Source organism: Ochotona curzoniae, unplaced genomic scaffold (genome assembly GCF_017591425.1).
Source record: "Ochotona curzoniae isolate NIBS_2020 unplaced genomic scaffold, NIBS_Ocur_1.0 contig_64, whole genome shotgun sequence".
NCBI lineage: Eukaryota > Metazoa > Chordata > Mammalia > Lagomorpha > Ochotonidae > Ochotona > Ochotona curzoniae.
In genome coordinates this window covers 7,356,557-7,378,153 of record NW_024466502.1, presented here as the reverse complement: position 1 = coordinate 7,378,153, position 21,597 = coordinate 7,356,557, and the positions used below count along the sequence as shown (strand labels likewise).

The window sequence follows — 21,597 nt, the reverse complement described above, 5'->3', positions numbered from 1 at the left end:
TGGGCCATTCTCTGCTTCCCTGGGCAACAAACAGGAACCTGGTTGGGAACTGGAGCAAGCAGGACATGAACTGGCACGGCCAGGACATGAAGTGGTATCCATATGGAAACTTGGTGCCTGCAAGGTGAGGATTAAGCTAATTGAGCCATCGTTCCAGGCCTGGCAAGCAGATCATGACCACTGAAGATTTAAGATCAAGAGGCATTATTAAATAAATCTTTTCATGATTTACTTCTCCAAATAAAGCTGCATTTCTGCCACATCATGCAATAGTATCAAATATACTGCCTGAGAAGATGATCTTACACTTTACCTTACAAACTGGGATCAATATTTAAAACAGATCAATATTTAAAACAGATCAGCTTGTCTGAAGAACTGCTGTGGGAAAACTAAGATGAAAGCACACAACTAAAATTTTTCACAGTGTGGATGTATTCCATGCCTATGACAGGAATGAATCAAAACTTAACACTTGGTGCTTAAAGTTAGCAACTAACACATGATCAGCTCTAAATTGGCAAATAAGAACAAAATTAAATTCAGTTGAGAATATTATTGAGCATCTGTTTGGGTCATGGTTTTTTTGGGAGATTAATATGGCAGCTCAATAGAGTCACCAGTTCTAGCTTTTCCTCCAGTATTAGTGTGGGGCCCAAAGGACGAAGAGGTCACTAGTCAACAAGAGGGCGACTGACAGTCAAGGTCACTGGGTTGCACGTGGCGAGCAAGATGGTGGCCAAGGATACAGCCTTGGCAGGGGTCAAGTTGTTTCAAAGACAGATTGTCCAGGGTCATTTCATTCACCTGCCCCTGGCCTATGGGAGGCGCTTCTGCAGTCATGCTCATGACAACTGGCTCCAAGTTTCTCCCCTCCTGGAATTCCTGGCCTCGGGCTGTTCACTACTCTATATAAGAATTTGTAGTTCCCAAATAAATTAAAACTGCTCAGATGGAACCTGTGTTGCATCTGTGTGTCTCCTGCATGCCAGGAGGCTAGATCGCGGGCAGCAGGCTCACCCCTTCCAGCAACAGGGTGCTAGGGGAATCTGTGAGGGAGACCCCACAATTAGGGCCAATCAAGATGCAGCCACCCTATCTCATCATACATCTGATGGATCAGGAGATATGCATTTAGGGGCCAATTCAATTTGGGGAAACAGCATCACTGTGAAGTTGGCTCACGCCTCAAGCCAACTGCTCAGAGCCAATTGTTCCCACCTGGTTAATAAGTATCCCAAGTCCACATATAGAGTTGACTAAGTGCAAAGTATATAAATATGAGCCTCCGTTCAGAGTTGAGAATTCACATATCTGTGTGTGGGCATGTTTGCCTCGTGCTTAGTCTGCCAGCTAGGAGCACAAGTCCTGCATTCAGGTACTCCCTGGGTTTGAGTTCTACCTCTGGCATCTGACTCGGATTTCACTGGGACGCCCGAGTGAGAACTCCAGTCATCAGGTCTCTGCTGCCCACACAGGAGGCAGGGGCTGGGTGAGGTTCTACCTCCTAGTTTGGCCCAGGGCAGCCTGGCTACTCGTGGGCACTTGAGGAGAAATCCAGTGGATGGGAAGGTCCTTTTCTCTTTCCCTGCATCTCACATTTAAAAAAATTAAAAGCAAAACACACATCTGAGCTGTTAAACTCTAGTTATAGAAAAGAGATGACAATATAAACAAATCCTGATGACAAAACACACAGGGAACATACTATTCGGGCCCGGCGCGGTGGCGCAAGTGGTTAAAGGGAACATACTATTAGATTTAAGGGAATAAAAAGGCATAATGGCTAAAGCCACATGAGTGTCATCCATGAAGGTGATATTTACCCCATCTACAGCCAGGAGATGAAAGTCTTCCTAAAAGAGATTTTCCATTTTATATGTAAGAATTTTTATTTATTTGAAACTCTGACTTAGGAAGACAGAAAGGAAAATGAAAAAAGAGGAACTTGCATGTTATAGGAAAAATGCCCTAAGATGCATTGAAATGGAGGGAAGGCATATTGACATAATTAACAGATAAACAAAGCAAATACAGTAATGATGGTACATAGTTAACCCATAGCATCATATTGGAAAACTTTGCTAAGGATAGGATTACCACCCCTCCAAAAAAGTTCAAAATACAGTATTTCAAAACAGGGTCATTTTCAAAAAAATGCAGTCCCTTTCAACTGGCAAAATACTTTACACGTCTTTAATCAATAACCACAAACATTAGTACACGCTGAGCCCATAAAGGGTTGATGGGGCTGGTAAGGTGATATAGTGGGTAAAGCCACTGCCCCCAGTGCTGTCATCACTCATGGACATCAGTTTTTGCCCCAGGTGCTCCATTTCTGATCCAGTTACCTGATGATTATCTGGGAAAATCAGTGTAAGATGGTCTGAGTACTTTGGCCCCAGAACTCACATAGAAGACATGGAAAATGCTCCTGAATTCAGCCTGGTCCAGCCCTGGACATTGTGGCCATCTGAAGCAGCAAAAGGCAGAGCTCCATCTCTCTCTATCCCTCTGTAATTCTTTCAAGTAAATGAACAAATCCCTTTAAAGATTTGCTGGCTTTTCCAAAAGTTATTACAGCAGCTATTACAGCCTATGATTACATGATGGAATTATTTCAAATCTTAGAACATAAACGTTTTTCTTAATAAGTCTTTATTTGTACAAACCTTGAAGAAACTACCAGTGACTGCTCTGAATTGAAGACTTGGGGAATAATTCTTCTAATTATAACATTAAACAAACAAACAAACAAAAAGGATTTGTGATGCTCTCTGGAAAGAAAATGGTTTCTACTGTGGCCATTGGCAAAAACAGAAGGTGAATGATGATTCTGAACATTCCCAGTGGCACCTGGGAGTAGCAATAAAGGGACAGCCGGGAGACAAGAAGTCACATCCCACAGGGAAAGCAACCTGAGACCAGAACACCAACTCCAGGGAGAAGAAACGGGGCCTTACAAACAAATGCCCTGAGAAAATAAGGAATGCCACTAGAACTATGAAAGAAATGCTGCACTCTGTTGTGTCTAAGCAGGAGAAAAACTTCCTCTTCCTGTAGTGAAAATGCTGAGTGCAGAGGCACTCAGAAAAGGCGATATTGGTACAAAATCGACCTTGTAAAACAGAAAATGTAGACATATAAGCAAAACCAAAATTGAGTAAGAGAATCTCAAATGAAAGCTTCCTTAGAGTTTGCTAACATACTTCCGGCAACTTTTAAAACTTGAAATTTATAAAAATGAGAATACATAGTAACTAATACTAAACATTGCATTTTGTTTGCCTGTTAAATAATATAATAAATAATGCAATAAATTATAATTATGGTACTATATACTTAATACACTAGCTTTATGATTTTCCTATGCTAATTTATGGTAACAAAGCAATAACTTTATGTCTCACCAGCTCACTGTAGCTTTGTCTTCCAAATTAATAAAAATGAATCATAAACAAAAATCATAATCTGGGTCTTTTGCCCTTTACATGCATAGGGAATTAAGTTATACTAAATACGTATTTTCCTCTTGACTTTCTCACTAGCATGTACAAGAAACACATTAACATTTCACTCATATTGGCACCTGGATATCTAGAAATTTCCCTCATTTTCACGTTAACTAGGATGAAAATAATTATTTGTACTCTTTGTATGACAAAATTACAGACAGAAAATGGAAAATATACTGAAACAAATCTGACAACTGAACATAGCCACTTTTCTCACTATTACAGAATAGCAACTTCAACACTGGTGTTTTCCTTGTTAACATCATGTCTGTCTTGCAGATGTGACTAGAAAGGTGATAATTTTTGTTATTGATGTCCCCTCTCAGAAGGACCCAGACATGTGTCACAACTAAACCATAGTTGCAAAACTTTTCTATATGAAGCAAACAACTGGTCACCTTAAGATATAATTTAGGAAATATGTTACTACGTAACATGGGATAGAATTCGTACTGAAGTAATTGTTACAAATTATGTCCCACTTTCAAATCTTAAACACCAAATATCAAATACATAAAATTAATTTCAAATTTAAACAATGAAAAGCCCTTTCACAAGCTTGTAAAAACCTCTTCATTTTAATGTGTGCTTAATACACTTACAGAACTTAAAAATGATGTAAGATACAGTTTTTATGGAATTTACTTCAAGGATTGTCTAGGTCGTTTTAGTGACAGTGAAGCCAAATTGCCAGTAGTATAAAGATGGTTAGAATTGTAGGCAAGAAATAGAGAATTTCTGAAGTCTATTATTGAAGTTAACTGAATTGAAAATATTTTTAAAAAGAAAAAAATGTCCAGAAAAGCTGTTCATCTACTTTCCTATGATCTTGTCCATTGGTCAGCTAAATATTAAAAAGATTATTTCAGCTTGCTTTAGAATTCAACCACCTTTGTGAAACATTTGTGCCTTATTCAGTGATATTAGCATATTTAGAGCTACTAAAAATGCAGACATTTTCCATTGAAATAAACTGGTTCATTCTCTGGAGCTTCTGGCAGTCTACACTGATGGCTACCCTAATTCATTGCATTTCTGTCTGCTCTTATAAATACCCCTGTCTACCTTATAGTAATTCTAACTGATTTTTTTCTGTAGCCTGTGCCTGAGGTGGGGAATGTAAATGGGTAAGTGGGGGCGGGGCAAAGGATGACCTCCGCATACCCAACATTACTCTTAAAATCCAGATTTCTCCCTAATGAAGTAACAGTTTTAATATACCAAGAGAGCCAAAATAACTGTTTCTGACTGTATTATATCATCTAGTCTTCAGTTGTGGCCAGTTTCTGCCAAGAGAACACCAAATCAGTGACTTTAGAAGTGCCAACAAAACTATCTTCATCCAATGGCTAATCAAAATTAGCATTAGATAGGAAGTTATTTGGGATGATAAAGGGATTGGCAAAGTAAGGTCTAGAAGGTTCCATAATCAACCATGGAGCTCTAATATCCAGGCGCCAAAATGAGTGAAATGTTAATGTTAATGTGTTTCTTGTACATGCTAGTGAGAAAGTCAATAGGAAAATACATATTTAGTATAACTTAATTCCCTACACACCTGGATATCTAGAAAATTCACTCATTTTCGCGTTAACTAGGATGAAAATAATTATTTATACTCTTTGTATGACAAAATTACAGACAGAAAAATCCTATTGAAGATATTAGGTGTTTTCTACTCACACACAAAAACCTTTAACAGAAAGTTAAATAGAACTGAAGAGAAAAGAAGATTAAGGTGATTAAGAGATTATTTATTTTACGGAAGCAATTAGAAGGGGCAGAACTGCACAGGCCCCCGCCCAAGAGGTCAGGGAACTATGATCTGTTATTAAGAACTTCAAAGTGTTCGAACAGAGAGCTTCTCCAGCATTCTGAACTTAACATTTTGTGAGATCACTGTTCTATCTTGAAATATGTTATCACATTCTAAATACAATATTCAGGACAATTAAGGATATTTCCTACACATCTTATTTCAACAATTCTGTTAAATAGCACTTGCATTCTACATAGATACCACTTTAAAGTTTACAAATAAGGAAAACAGAAGCCTGTACATATCCTGAGGATTAGAGCATCAATATATAGAATTCTAGTCTAGCTCTGTTTCTATCGTCATAGTGTCGAACTGTCTCCTTAAAAGCACCCTGAAGAATCCATGAGTGACCGTGGCTTATCGCAGATATGATCTTACTTTAAAGCGAGTCATTCATATGGGCCCTAATCCAATGCAACTGGTGCCCTCATAAGTGGGGGATGTGCACATAGAGATGGAAACGGGAACAGATAAGAGACCCATGGGAGCCTACCAACAGAGATGGATGTAGGCATACCAAAGCCAAGGGGTAAATCAGACTGCCAGCAAATCACCAGGTGAGAATCTTGGGACAAGTCATCAACTGGACCAATACCCTCATTTTTCAGCCTTCCAAGTTATGAGAAATGTGTTTGGTTTTTAACCAACCAGGTTCTCAGTGCATTGCTGGTGCAACCATCACTTAAACTTATGACTCATCACTTACACTTAAGCAGCTCACAGTCTGGACAAGGAGATAACGCAAGAGCAGCAAGAGGCATTACACCATCACTGCCTTGGGGGTTGGTTTAAACGTGGAGCATGAGCAGATCTCCATCTGCACCTCTCTTCCCATCCTCCTCTTTATCACATCAACATTCAGTGAGTCATTGTTAACATGAGGAACTGTTACGAGTACTTGGTGGATTTTAGCCCATTCAGTATTCAAAAAACTGAGGTATAGCCAAAGAAGTCATTGGCTGTTGTCATCCAGCTTGTAGGTGAATTGGCATAAAGTTCATGATGCCTTCTGCCCCTAGCACTGATGCCCTCAGAACTAAACTCTGCTGCCCTCCATGCGATCTACAGCAGCAGCAACGTCCCAGCGGAGAAGCAGCAGCATGAAGAAAGTAACATCCGAGATGACATTTATGCTAGCAGTATTTTTACTTCACTGAAGTAATGGCATCACAGGCTAGTTGCTGTGTATGTCAACCTCACTGCAATTTGAAACACTTCCCACCAACACACACAAATATTTTAAGAAATACTGAAGTCAAGAAAAGTTAAGTTTACACATTTAACTATTAGATAATTCACCTTCATTTTCTCAACAAGATATTCATGGTTATTACATCTTTAATAACTCACAAGGTCATGATCCATGATACAAAACCTAATGATGTTTTTAATGCCGAAGAATTCTTTTTCTTTTGTACAACTCCACTGTATTTTCACATTGTAGAAGATAATCCTGAGTTGCCTTCTGACAAAAGTCAAAGAAAAGACAAAGACAAATCATTAGGACTTCTAAGCTATCTGCATAGTTGAAACCCTTGAGCATGAAGATATGGGCCAAGTGATTTTCTTTTACTTTAAGACTTATGGCATCTCTTAGAAATTAAAGTAAAAAAGAAAATCTTAAGCCAGATTAAAAAAAATCAAACACTTGACAATTTGAAAGTTAAAAATATTTTACAGGACAGAAAAATCAAGAGCCAGAGATTCCCTACTAGGCCAAAGGATGGACAGCTAAGATGCATGATGTTACAACACCTGATTCTTCCTCTTACCTGCGCCCATTTCACTCCTGAGAAAGACACTAACTGGAATCTGCTTCTCAAAAATCACATGCAAATAAACACTTTGCTTAATGTATAATTACTTAAATACTATGGAAACAAGAAGCGTAAGTGTGCAAAACATATTATTTCTTAGATTCATAGGAAGATGATAATTCTGTTAAATTTCTATAACTGATGCAAACCCTACCCACAATTACTGTGATCATGGAAAGCGTAGTAATACTTAGAAATTCCATTCATTTGGAATATTCAATGTTCAGGAATATGGGGTCCTAGTGTGTGATAATACAATGGAAAGGATGGTGGCTTACTCATGTTGCAAGAACAGGCAGCTTGGAACAGTCAGAGCAATCTATTGATGGAATGTGTGTACAAGACCCAGTATGGCCTATACCCTGCTTCTTTTCAGTTTCCTGTTGAGTCCATTATCTATTCCCCTGGTAGCTTCTGGCTTCTTTACCCCTTTGGGAGAAGCAAGTATTATAGTAGCTACCTAAAGAAAATTGACAATATTCCAGAATCAGCAACATGTCCAAGTAAGAGCAATGATAACTCATGCACCTCCTATATTTATACACGTTTTAAATTCTGTCAAATATCATGATCTCTCCTTTGTATGGGGATTAAAAAACAAAAACTGATTTTCAAATACAAAGGAAATTGTATCAATTAGTTGTGTTTTCTATCCCACCATCTGAGATCCAAGTGGTTACCTGTACTGATGCTTCATTTTCAATTTTGTCTCAAAAATCTCTGTATCATAACCTGTGTTTTACCAAGATATTTAGAAACACTATTATGTGATGTATATAATCCCACTATTTTTGCTGTGGATTCTGTATCACACTGCTGCTAAGATCTGTCACTGAAGAAAGCTAATACACTTAACTATGTTCATGGATTTCTTACAAATATTCAAATTAAATGAGGACTATTTGGGAAGCTTCCTATTTTTTGAATGTCATATCTGAGATTAAAATATGCATACACAGTCATGCATAAAGTTCTTGAGAATGATCATGATTTTAGTCTTTTCAACATTTCTAAGAGTGATTGTAGGGCACACAGGAGGAAATTTGCCATAGTAGCCATTCATACCCAAAGAAGTGGCTGTCGTAGGCCTGGGATCTTCACGGTCAAAGGTGAAGTGTCAGAGACAGTGCTGCTGGCACCAGGCCCACGGCTAAGTGCACAGCTGGTGAAATTTCAACTTGCGCTTAATGTATGATAGGCATGAATGTTGGCTGGCCTAATGTAATTAGCTGCCACCATTCTGCCAGAGCATAATCACAATAAATGAAGCTTAAGCAAAACATAACTGTGTGTTTCACCTATTTTTTGGAAAGCTTCTCAAATGTCATCTTCATGTTACAGAAAAAGTCCTGTTGAATTCTCAAGGTTACCCCAGTGCTTAAGTTGGTGCTGGAAGCAGTGTCAGTTCTCATTCAATCCTCTGAGCTGTACCTTCTTTTCCCATTACACTTGGTGATCTGCCTAGAATACTTAGGGTAATCTAGCAAATGAGTCCTATACCATTTACCTCCAAAGACTTAAACTATGGATTATTCTATAAAATGACCCTAAAGATTTTATTTCTATGATACTCTACAAATAAACTGAAAAATACCTGTTATAGCTAAGAGAGAATGCTTGTGTGAATATAATAGAACATTTTATATGTGTGTCCTTTACATTTTATAGATATTTTAATAGTTTATAATCATGGAAAATCTATATAAATGTATGTGTGTATACAAAAACACACACACAGAATAAACAAAGTAAAATGGTTCTACATCCTCGTGGAACCATTTATAGGTACAATGGAGCATCAGAAAGGTCTTTGGAATATAATTTTTCTTTTAAATCTATTCTTCACAAATTGTTGGGGTTTAATTTTTAACCCGCACATAGATATTGAGCATATTTACGGGCTAGCACATGATGCTTGGACACAGGTGTATATGGTAGAATGCTTGAACAAAGCAAACAAATCTATCCCAGCACACATTTAATATGATAAAAAAAATGCATAATCTTTTATTCCAGTTTTGTAACTTTTATGGGGAAATACATATTATATTATCATTATCTGCATTCACCATAATGTACAACAGGAGCCTAGTATCCCTTTGGCTAACTACAACTCAGGACCTATTAAACAGCCTTTCACAATCCCCTCCACTTTCTCTCCGTGGACATTTGAAAGGCTCGCTATTCTCTACATTCAACCCCTTCTGGTAATGGAACAAACCTGAGAAAACTTATTTCAAAATGGTATGAACAATAATAATTTAATAAGACAAAGATCACCGGGGGTTTGGATTACACACACCTGCAAGACAGAGGCCATACGTTTCCTCATATTCAACATCTCAAAGCTAAAACTCCTGAGTGATGAACAACGTTATCCACCATTTCTTTCCCACTCAAACATTATTTGAAAGCAAATGCTTCCAGGTACAACACCAGCATTCCCATAAGACACAATTAGACATTGAAGAGAATGGTGGGCATCATTTCAAAATTCTACTTTCAAAAATGCCAACCACATACCAGACAGGAAGTGTTTCTTCAGACCTCTGCGCAGGGCATTCTATCGTTGGAATTAAGCACTGATGCCATGCGCCATTTTCAGTCATTTCCCCTAGTCACTACCAGGAATATGATGCCTAACAAGGTCCTAACAAAGTTTTTATTTATAACAAAATCTCAAAATACCATATGTTGGTCCTCACACTTAGTGGCTTCACAAGGTAGAAAAATTTCCAGGGCCACTAAGTACTGAGTGACATAACATAATTTGAGTGATTTCGGAGACTCAGAGGACTGCATTTAAGCAACCATACACTGCTGAGATTTTTGTTGTTACTTTTATATTTTTTAGTGTTATTTTCCATGATACAGCTTTGTGGGTACCGGGATTGCCCCCTCTACCTTGTCTTTCTCCCACCCCATTCTGTACCACTGCATCATTTTCCCCCATATGGATAGTACAGTTCTTCAGCAAAAATTAGGAGTCCAAATTCTGCTATTTAACTGTATCATGGCATTTGTAGGTTGGGTGGTTGTTATTGCCCAAGTGATGAAAAATTAATAAGAACTTTGTCTGTATTAAAATTCCTACAAGGTGCTATTTGATTCTTTATTATAGACAAACACAGAGGAACTATTACCCAGGGTAATTCTGTCTACCCATTTCCATGTGCAAGCCTTCTCATGTAATGTGATTTTAAATTAAATAAAGGCCCACTGTTATTTCTCCTGGGTATACATTTGGCTGTACTAACTCTATAAAACTGTTTTTCAGATGACTCAAACTGCATTAGCAAAATAGATAAGCCATTTGTGGCACCTATGGAACAATTCCTTAATAATTTCCTCCTTTATTTTAATTTAATAGTTCACATTAGAGTTTACAGTTTATTTCTCCAAGGATATTAGGAAAATGCTTCTTACTTTATTCCTGGGTTAAAAAAATGTCTTAAATGTTTTTTGAACCTTTGAAAAGTTTATTTTTCCATTGTTAATATTTCTTAAAATATCTATTTGTATTTGACATTAAAATAAAAGCAGTGTAGGTGTGTCACCATATTAGCTACTTTTAAGTGGCAGGCAAGATTAGCTAACTTTGTGATATCAATTCATTACCAGAAGCCTAGAAGAAAAATATTTTTCAATTGGACTTTTAAATTCTTAATATTAAAACAATGCCATTGTTTCTATCAAGAACCAAAATATGGCTAAAATATAGGAAAGAAAATATTAAATAGTGATCTTGAAATTAGTAATGCATTGGCCATTTGACTTCTTTCAGTTAATTATTCTAATCTTCATTTTACCATTTCACACAATAAATACAACATGAGCATGCATTGTGATGACAAAGACTTTGTGTCTTTGTATGTGGTTTCTAGTTATAACAGTTCTAAGATCATAAAATATGCAACACTCAGGGCAATCTGCATTGTACCACTATGTTATGCTTTGGTGATTATCAGTAAGAGAGATCCTGATTATTTTTAAAGTGTATATTAAGCAAAGCTCAGAAAACCAACACTCCAAAACCATAATGCAGTATCGCCCACCGTGGAAATGAATGCAGTATGACAGACATTTTGTCAGCGACAGAAATGCCGTCACAAAGGATCTGTGGTTGAAGAACAGAGGAGTCAACTGCAGCAATCTACATACAATCTACACGGATAGGGCAGTTAAGTATTAGTTGTTTGTCACGAGGTCCTCATGAAGGGGATACACAGTTAATCATAAAATAATTGTTCTTTCAGGTCAAATCAGTATTCACCATTTGTCATATTACTGCTATTAGCTATACTAAAAGTAAAAGCAGAATCATGTTTTGTGTTTGCCCACCCCACTATTTCTGATAACTAATGATCAGGTTGAATGGCCAAATAAAATCTCTCTAATTTGGCAGAAAGTAAAATTGCAGTGATTGCACAGCCCCGCACAAATATCTTGTTCTTGTTCAATCTCCATTTCTACGGGAACAGCAAATAGCAACTAATTATGATGTCTTTGCATGGCTAGACGATTCTAATAACATGTGACTCATCCCTATTACAGTGGTCTGAGCTTCAAACCAATCCAAGCTCTAAATAAAACTCTTCAAAGATACAAGATGTTCTTGGTTAGAGTGCACTGTGTATCTTCCCATGAAATTGTCCCCAAACTGAACATATAATCTCAAGAATAGCAACCAGCCTTCAGTGAGACTCTAAGTAGCATTGATAATATTGCACCCTTCATAACACAAATTACTCAGTATCTATGGGAACTCATATATAAGCGATAAGAGCTGGGTCTCTTATGATACCACAATTGCATGTATTTCAGTACTATTTATATGAAGTCTAACATGTGTTAATCAGTACTAAATAATATGCACCACCAGGATGGAAATGAAGCCAATGTTTTCACTCAAATGGCCACCACAGTTTCAATAGCACCATAGTTTTAAAACCAGTGACAACAAGAGTATAAGAGGAAGTAATGAAGCAGTCATCTGCAGAATAAAGAAAATACACCTGAATGCGTGGGATACTGCGATTTCTGTCTTTAGACATCCAACAGATAAAAATCATTTTAAAGAAATATATTTTTTGTTTCAAATTTAGTAACTAGTAATTGTGCAAATGTTAGTTTGTCAATCATTTTATGGCATATTCAGACTTTTAGCCTTTATGCACTTCATATTTTTTCTTTTTATCATACAAAGTGAAAACCAATAGATGATTCATCCTGAAATATTTTATGCCTACCGTTTTAGGATTCAAACTTTTAGACTGCCTTTAAAACTCCTTGTATGCAAAAGAATTTCCCTGGGCCAGTACAGTGGCATAGCAAGCTAAACCCCTGCCTGAGATACTGGCATCCCATATGTGCACCAGTTTGAATCCTGGATGCTCCACTTCTGATCCAGCTCCCCATTCATGACCCGGGAAAGCAGCAGAGATTGTGTGACCATGTACCCACATGGGAGACCCAGAAGAATCTGCTGGTGTCAGACGAGCCCAGCTACAGCCTTTGCAACCATTGTGGGAATGAAACAGCAAACGGAAGATCTCTTTCATTGTCTATAATTCTGCCTTTCCAATAGTACATCTTAAAAAAATTACTTTCGCATCTACTCGTTATCAGACGCCATCCACAAATCTAGAAAATGATTTTTATCAACATAAATTTTGTTAGTTTGGTCAAGTAAAGATAAAAAGCTTTTTTTTTGGTACCAAGAAAAAAACATAAAAACCAAGTATTTTGTTTTTTTATACATATGCAGAAAAAGCAAGTGCTGCCCCTAATTATCATTACTCATATTCTGGCACTAGAATGTTCAGTGGTATTGGCACACACTGGAAACCAGAGCCAATTCCTTTTGCCTTGCAGTTCTCTTAAAGACAATATTGCTGCTCACATCCTTAATGGGATTATGCTCCTACAGGAAGGCAGAGGTCAAACTTTTGTTGTCTGTGGTTCTAAACTGACACACTAATTTTCTTTGCTGATGTTTTCTTTGCAGTGGGCAAAAACATATGCACAATAAATATCACAAATAGAAGAGACCCCCCTCCCAAGAAAAGCAGTGGAAGATTTCTCAAGTTACTTTTTCCCCTTCCACCTATGTGGGAGATTTGAATCAAGTCCCTGGTTCCAGCCTGGCCCCTCCCTAGCTGCTGCAGCCTATGGGGAGTGGACTAGTGTATGGATGGGGAAATTTCTTAATCCCTTTAACTGTCTTTCAAATAAATGAATCTTTAAAAAGAGCTGTTTAGAGAGGCAGAACAGCTGAAAGTGGCCATGAAATTTTGCATGGTAGGAAACTACCAGGCTGTGAAAGGCCTTGTTCTTCCCATCCTTTATGATGCAGAATCCAGATGCAGGCATCTTCTGGTTCCATGATAAAGTGAATTGTGCCCCCCACCCCCACTTTGTGATGCACTTCGCAGTTTCCTTCTTTCACCCTCCCGTTTCTTCTAGCTGCTGGACACAACTTTAACTGGCTTATTATTCTTCATTGCATTTGTCCTGTTGTCATCTTCCTCTTAGAAGCACCTTGTTTATTGAGGGGGCAAGGATGCAAATCTGGCTTCAGCAGCCAATAGAATTCCCAAATGCAGACTCCTCTACCACCTTTGCACAGCATTGCCAGAAGGCCCGTGAACTTCCTGAACTTGGCTCAGTAGCCATTTCACTTCCCCAAAGGAATGAACAAATGCTGACTCCTCAGGAACTTCTTACAATGCATTTTTTTAATTGTATAAATTTTATTTTTGATAATTCTATAAGAGCCTCAAACCTATTTCCTTCCACCTGCCCCAGGGGCATAATCTATCAAGTTTGAAACCATTAACAAAGGTATTCCAGCTGCGCTCATTTTTACCACCCCTCAGAACATCTATCCAACAACTAGAAAAGGCCCGGGCTGCTGAGAAATGTGCCTCTGCCTACCTTCTGTCTGCACGCTGGTAACTGCCACCTCTTTCAATTTATTTTCTCTAACACTAAGTTCAATTTGGCTATCAGTCCATCACTCATCTCTTTTTTGTTCTGCCACACTTCTCAAACATTTACTGATGTCCATACAAAGCTCTTATTTCCTGTCAAAGGGCAATAGAATTTGGATAGTAGGTAATAAGTAAATTTTGAGATTATCATTTTGAAAACAGAAAAATCAAATGTTTTATCTGTCTTTAGCACACAAGTTTTCTTGAAATTAGTTATATGAGGTTTATCATTTTCAATTATTTCTCAGTGTTTTTGTTGTTTTCGGTCTGTGTAGTGATCCTAAAAAATACAATGGCATTATTGCCTAGGTCATAATCAATTACATTGTGTGCACTGGTGCTCACTGTCAGGGGATTTATATGAACTTGGGATGAGGAACTCAGGTGAAGTGCCATACTGGCTTCCTTACCTTAGAGTTATGCTGTATTATACAGGAAAATGATAAAGTCACTTTTAACTTAGATGAGTCATACTATGTGGTTAACACAAAAACTTTATGAAAGAAGTACTTTTAAAGCATGGAAGCAAAGCTTTGAAGTACATGCAAACTTGAAAATTAGTAACATTTAAAAGTAAGCACTGAAAAAAATCTGACCATAATATTATCATTCCATTCTTGGTGCCTTGGCACACTGAGGGCAGACAGTAACATACAGAAGGAGTCATGAGATATTCTGCATGGTGCAGAACAGAGAGGGGAGACCACATTTGCAGAAGCCCATGAAAATATCCCTGAAATATGTGACTATAATATCTGACCCAATATAAAGTAGGTAAGATTTTGTAGACCTGGAAAATCTTTGTTGAATAATGCACAACATTGCAGAATACACACAATGTCTTCCCGAACAAAAAAAGCATTTAATTCCCAAATAGACACTCACATTGGCAGCTACGTGAGTTCAAAGTTTCTGGTTTGCTGCATCAGTAAAGATCCACTTAAAATTCAACTTAATGGTAGTTATGTCAGGAAAATCAAATACAGTGGTGCCTTGATTTCCATATGACCCTTGCTATGGAACCTCTGCTGAAAACAAAAATCCAGAGAATGTCCATGTCCCTTCTAAAAAATGAAACAGGATTTGCACATAAACGCACATATCCTGCCATATAGCTCAATCAGTTCCAGGTTTTTTATATCTGATGTTATTCAAATGCCATGCAAATCATTCTTAGCCTACATTGGTTAAGGAATAATGACAAGGAGTCTGCACTTATTCTGTATAGGTCAAAAATGTTTTGGAGTCATAGTTGTGTGAAATTAGGGACTTGGGACCCACTGGCATAGGAAACTAACGGGTTATTTTATCTTACTCAGTGTTGGTTTTGAGCCCAGGTAGTGCATTGCATGCTTCTGCTGGGCTCTTGCTCATCCCTTTGCTCAGCAGACGCCATCCTTTGCCCCATGGGCCATTTCAAAAAGACTTGCAAGAATATCAACTTCAGAGTCACCGGAAGGAACGACAGGTGCCCCTTTTAAGCTGCAGATTACTGGGTCACTCCAACAGACACACGGGACTGAAATACACAGAAGTTCACCCAAACAATCTGCATTGTCCTGGCTCTCCTAGTGATTCCCTGATCCCTAACATCGGCAAATCCACGTGTTAGTGCATTATCTTGGTTTATTTAACAAACCTGCATGAGAAGGGTTTTTCCCTCCGCCAAAATACAACTGATTAAGAGATGACAATGAGAACCCCAGGACTGATTCCCTATGCATGGTGTCCATATCATAGAAATACTAGTAGCACCATGAGGAAGAAAAGATCTGCATAAATTCCAGCCTGTGACAACACAACACTAATGAATCTTGGTATATTTTTATGTAAAACTTATATCTCGGGCCCGGCGCGGTGGCACAGTGGTTAAGGTCCTCACCTTGCATGCCTGGGATCCCATATGGGTGCCGGTTCTATCCCGGCAGCCCCGCTTCCCTTCCAGCTCCCTGCCTGTGGCCTGGAAAAGCAGTCCAGGACGGCCCAAAGCCTTGGGACCCTGCACCCGCGTGGGAGACCCGGAAGAGGCTCCTGGGTTTGGATCGGCACAGTATCGGCCGTTGTGCTCACTTGGGGAGTGAATCATTGGACGGAAGATCTTCCTCTCTGTCTCTCCTCTCTGTATATCTGCCTTTCCAATAAAAAATAATAATAATAAAAATAAATCTTAAAAAAAAAACTTATATCTCTTCATTCAGGAAAAAAAGATCACATTGAAATCAGAATTTCAAACTCCAAACTGAGTGTCCCCAAGGGAAATTGTATGGCTGTGAAGATGGGTAGGCAAACCTGGCATTGGGGGTCAGGCTTTGCTCTGGCAACAGAGGGCAGGCGTTCACTGGGGAGCTCAGAGGTTTTCCTGTTCTGTCATCTGCCTTTTCTTCCTCCAAATGTTGAGTTTTAATTTCTTAGTCACTCAAAGTCACAGGTTGATTAGATAAACAAAAAAACAAAACAAAAAATTTGGCTCTTCCTCTCTCAGTCCTCTAATCGTGAGCTGGTGAGATAAATTAATTTTTTGTGCCCTTTGATGTCATGTTTCCTGTCTATTTCTTCAACAATACTATTTGTTGGTTTCTGTTCTAGGACCTGGTAAGCCTGGGTTCACATGTCAGCTGACCGTTTGCATCTGATTTTGAACCTCCTGGACATGCTTGAAGCAGCACAGTACAATCATCTTGACCACAGAAGAAGTCACTGCTGTCATTCTACGCAGAAGCTTGCCCAGGGAGTGTCTGCCCAGGGAGTGACTGCCCAGGGAGTGACCGCCCAGGGAGTGACCGCCCAGAGAGTGACCGCCCATTGAGTGACCGCCCAGGGAGTGACTGCCCAGAGAGTGACCGCCCAGGGAGTGACTGCCCAGGGAGTGACTGCCCAGGGAGTGACCGCCTTGCACAGGAGAAATGGTGCTGTTTATTTACATCTCAGTCAAAACTATGAATTATCTGATAAACTGATTGCCTTTATTGGCTCACAAGTAATTAGGAGAATTTCTTCCTGAACAACAGAGGAGAACCACAACTGTGATTATCATGTAACAGAAACGACTTTGAATGGTCTAATTGTTTCATTGCCCATATTCCACAACTACAAGCCCTCAATGAAGTCACTACCACAACAGACACAAGTTTAGGCCGTACAACAACTAACATTTTCTTTAAAGCTGTTAGATGTTTAAACCAATTTTTCATTGGCCAGGTTTAAGTCTTCAAGCTTTTTTCTATAAATGTGAACTTGACAACAGTTGTTATATTAGAAGAAAGTATCCAATTTAGTTCAGAACTTCTAAACTTGGGTTAACCATTTTTGTCAAGGCTTTTTTGCAATTTAAAGTTCTAATGTTAAATGAACCAAAGTTCAGGAACACTAAACACCCATTACATAAAATCTCATTTCACGCTAACAAATATATTTCCTATCATTTTTTTATTCACAAGTCTCCAATGAGATTCATTAAATTTCCAACTATGCCTCTTAATCATTGCCCTGAAATGAAGTCTATTTCCTAGGTAACAATTCCCTCGAGCTTTTCATTACATCATCATGTGCTTATAAGTTCTTGCTAGAATAGGTGCCAGACCATATTATAAGAAACGTCTGGCACATGGAAGTGGTATAGTAAAGTAGTTAAATGCAAGCCAATGAGTCACACCATGTATAATCAAACCCCATCCTTCCTAGCTACTATCTGGGACACTGGGGCAGATTCTTAAACTCTGCATATATTCTCTTTTTAACAGCATTGGCTTTATTTAAAAAATGGCTTTTGGGAGGATTGAAGGAGCTAACCCTTTGAAAATACTTAGAATTGTGCTAGAGATTTGGCCCTATTATTGTCATATAAATGAGTCATGATGATTATTATAAGTAATAACTTGTAGTCTTGTTTATTTTAGTATTTGCCCAGCCACTAATTATGGAATAAGTGATTATGGAGAAAATCTCTTTATATCAAATATTTGAAGTTCAAATTGTATCATCATGAAACAAACTAACTGCAGAGTATTAAAGACTCAAAGTCACTTTTGCTTTCCATCTAAGTCCTTTTCTTTCAAAATGGCTAGGGAAGACAAAAGGCTAGCTAGGCAGAAAGTTCTTTCCTCCCAAATGGAACCGGGCAAATTAAAGACCTTTTCACCAACTCCACATCAAAAGGAAAAAAAACAGGATCTCCAGGTCAGAGATCCGTGCCCCTAGAGGAGAGGCCAAGAAGCCAAAAGAGAGAATGAGGGAGGCCAGGTGGAAGACAGTGCATCTGGGGATGAGCCTGAATCATTCCAGGAGACCCACAGCTAGCTTTCCGAGACCCTTTAAGCCACTGGCCTTCCACAGAGCAATTGGCAACCTGCTTTTGCTCCTGCTTTGCTGCCTCAACTATACTGAACACAATTAGTATTTTATTCTAAGCTGAGACACAGGCTGAAAATGGCATGTTGTGGCTTTTAACAGCATGCAAATGCACTTCCCTCAGATTTCAGTCCTTTGATTACAACTTCATCACCAGAGCTCAATGTGATAGAATCACCAACAGGAAGCGAATCGGAGGTTCCAGCAGTTACTAGATTTTATCATCTTTTCACTTCTAGGGGGTTATTGGGGAAAAGTAAGAGCCATAGGGAGATGAACCAAAGCAACAGAACAAATGTCCAATCAATAACATTGACTTATGTCTGAAATAAGTCATCTCTAAAAGGGATCTTGGTAGGCATTATTGAATTCCTTTTTTTACCACAAAGACCTAGGGAATTTCAGCTGGATCTTGCTCACCATGCATGCATAATTTGCATAATGTAAGACCCAGAGCATGAGCACCCTTCCAGGGACTTAGATAAGGAGCCCAGAGCAGCAGGGCCCCTGGGCTGTCTTAGCTCACGGGGAAGGAGATCCACAGCTGCTGCACAGCTCTCTGTGACAGGATTTCCCAGAGTGGCTGAAGCAAAAACCCCAGCTTTTCTGGTAAAGACCCCAGAGAAGGTTCGAAGATTGCAAAGGACTTCGAACAGCTCACAGAAAGTGGAATTAGACTATATCGTTGCAAACTTTACGAAGTCCACGTACAGTTTTTACCTAGTATGCATTTTCCATGACCTTTTGAATGACTCTTTGTGTGCTGTGTGTTTGTACAGATGTATGTATATATTCCTATGTATGAATACATGGTATTTGTACAATTGTGTATAGACTTTTGTTGGCGACACTAAATAGAGTGTTTTAAAGAGTTAATGAGCACATAAATTTCAACCCCAAGAGTATATTTCAAGGCATTTCAGATCTAATCAATTTATGTTCCAGGAACAGCAGAAATACTTTAATCAATTCTTAGACTTGTAGTAAAAATTAACTCCAAATTATAGCATATGGTTACAGCATGCATGAATACAAGCTATTTGTAAGCAGAAAATATTCCAGAAAGTGTCACAACGGTATAGAGATGTGTTCAACTTCTAATAAGCATTAATGCCAAAGAAAAAAAGAGACTTAGTGCTGGGTTCCAGCGCGGGAGCTCCAGGGGCTGCTCCCCCGCACCCCTGTGCCCCACCAGGGACTCTGGCTCCACCTTTGCTTTCACCCTGCTAGGAACAAGGCTTGGAACGCCCGAGAAAGCTGCTCCAAGTCTCTGCACACTACCTATTTTTTCAGAATTCACCAAACTTTCCAAACACACAAACACCCCAATACCCTGAAATGGTAAAAAGCCATGCCTGCTGAAGGAAACACCAAGCCCGTACCATGTGCTGCTTCTGCCTGCACGCCCAGTCAGCCCCCCTTTCGGATGACAATCAATCCAAGTCCGCTGTGAATTTGCTCATTTCTTCTCTGCATGCATGCTTGTTTCCTGACACTTAATACTTAGCTTTACATCAAATATCCGTCTCAATATTATAATTATTTCTCCAGTAAAATATCTATGCATTTGAATATGTATCTTTCAAGCACGCTACCTTTCTCAGATTTCAGAATTCAATTCATACTGTCTCATTTATCAAAATGTTTAGACTTCTTGAGTAGCATCACATGGTATATATTGAATCTAAAAGCTGTAGATCCCATTAAAATAGAGAAGGAAGCTGGTGGCTGGCAGTAAACAACATTGTCAACTAAGAACAAAGTGACCAAAAAATGTGAATAAATAATTATTGACAAACAATTATCTCAGCCCGGCACTTTTCTAAATAGAACCATTAAGAGCAACCCTTTCCAAACAAATCAGTATTCTGTTAACTAGCTTATTTTAGAAAATTATGATCAACACACTGTTAGAGACAAGTCTTCCAGGTAATTCATTCTGCCCGACATGATGGATAAGGAGGACCTGCAGCATTTTAGTAACACCCAGACACTATGGAAAACATGGCAGAATCCACACACACAGAACTAGTGCTGCTGTGCTCGGTCAGGCCAATGGTTTGGCCGGTACTTACTGATGGGTAGAGGTAACCTTCTCCATTCATGGCTATGTACAATCCTGTCTTCACACCCTGGATGGCAACAACGCGCAGTCCCACGGGGATGAGGTTGAACAGAGCTGCAACGGCAAGCACAGGCTGTCAAGCAAGGCCCCACCCAAACGAGTTTGTCTCACATTTATTTGAGAGACTTGATCTGTGTTTCTCCATTCTGAGCAACTTCAGTTAAATGGCTTATTTCTCTTAGTAATGAAGGCATTTCTTCTATGGGTAAAATTAGCACATCAACTTTTATTTGCAAATCTTCTGGCAGTCTTGCTTGCAGCATTCTGACAGGCTGCGAGATTAAGAAAAATCACACCTAGAACCACGATTCACGAATCGATATGTCAGATATCTCTCGGTGCCAAATGAAATCAACCATGAAGATTCTCCAAGTGCAGACTTTCAAATGTCCAGGTTCACTGTTTATTTTGGTTATTCAGGCCACTGGAATGATTTTTCAATGCAATACAGTACAGGCCAGAAGTTAAAAATGCAATTGCAAACCAAATTACTCCTGCAGAGGAAACAGGATATGCTAGCAATGCCAAGGAAAGATGTGTACCTGCTGATGGGCTAAATTTAGAAAGAGCTAATCAAACTGAACGGCAGGTAAATTTTAGTGTTCATTTTATTACTATTTTTAATTTACCATTTCATAACAGGGGAAAATGTCTGATTTTCCCACCTAGTAGGTAAACACTCATTTAAGTTTCTATGTCTTATTCCTTACATTGTTGATACATTTAAGTATTTTTATGATTTTATTCATAGTGAGGTTAACTATGAGTTAATTTTAAGCTTCAATATCTGTCACGCTTTCCCAGGTGGTGTTCCATGTAACCTGTTTAGTGAGTCTAACAGAACCACTCTTAGAGAGCCGCTTGATGACTTGTGAGACATTATTACACACATAATCAAGAGAGCTGTTATTTTTTAATATGCATTTTATATTGAAAGATCAGATTTATGGAGGAAAAGAAGAGCAGTGCTGGTTCCCTCTCC

The 21,597-nt window shown here is 38.7% G+C and overlaps 1 protein-coding gene across 3 annotated transcripts in view; it reads right to left on the bottom strand.

The window, feature by feature from the left end:
* Positions 1 to 21,597, bottom strand: part of FGF14 (fibroblast growth factor 14) — a 525,586-nt gene that overhangs the window by 91,915 nt on the left and 412,074 nt on the right. For all 3 annotated transcript variants that reach the window (XM_040991164.1, XM_040991166.1, XM_040991165.1), the window contains one exon: positions 20,566 to 20,669. In XM_040991164.1, coding sequence (XP_040847098.1) covers positions 20,566 to 20,669 — 104 coding nt within the window. The remainder of the gene's footprint in view (positions 1 to 20,565; positions 20,670 to 21,597) is intronic.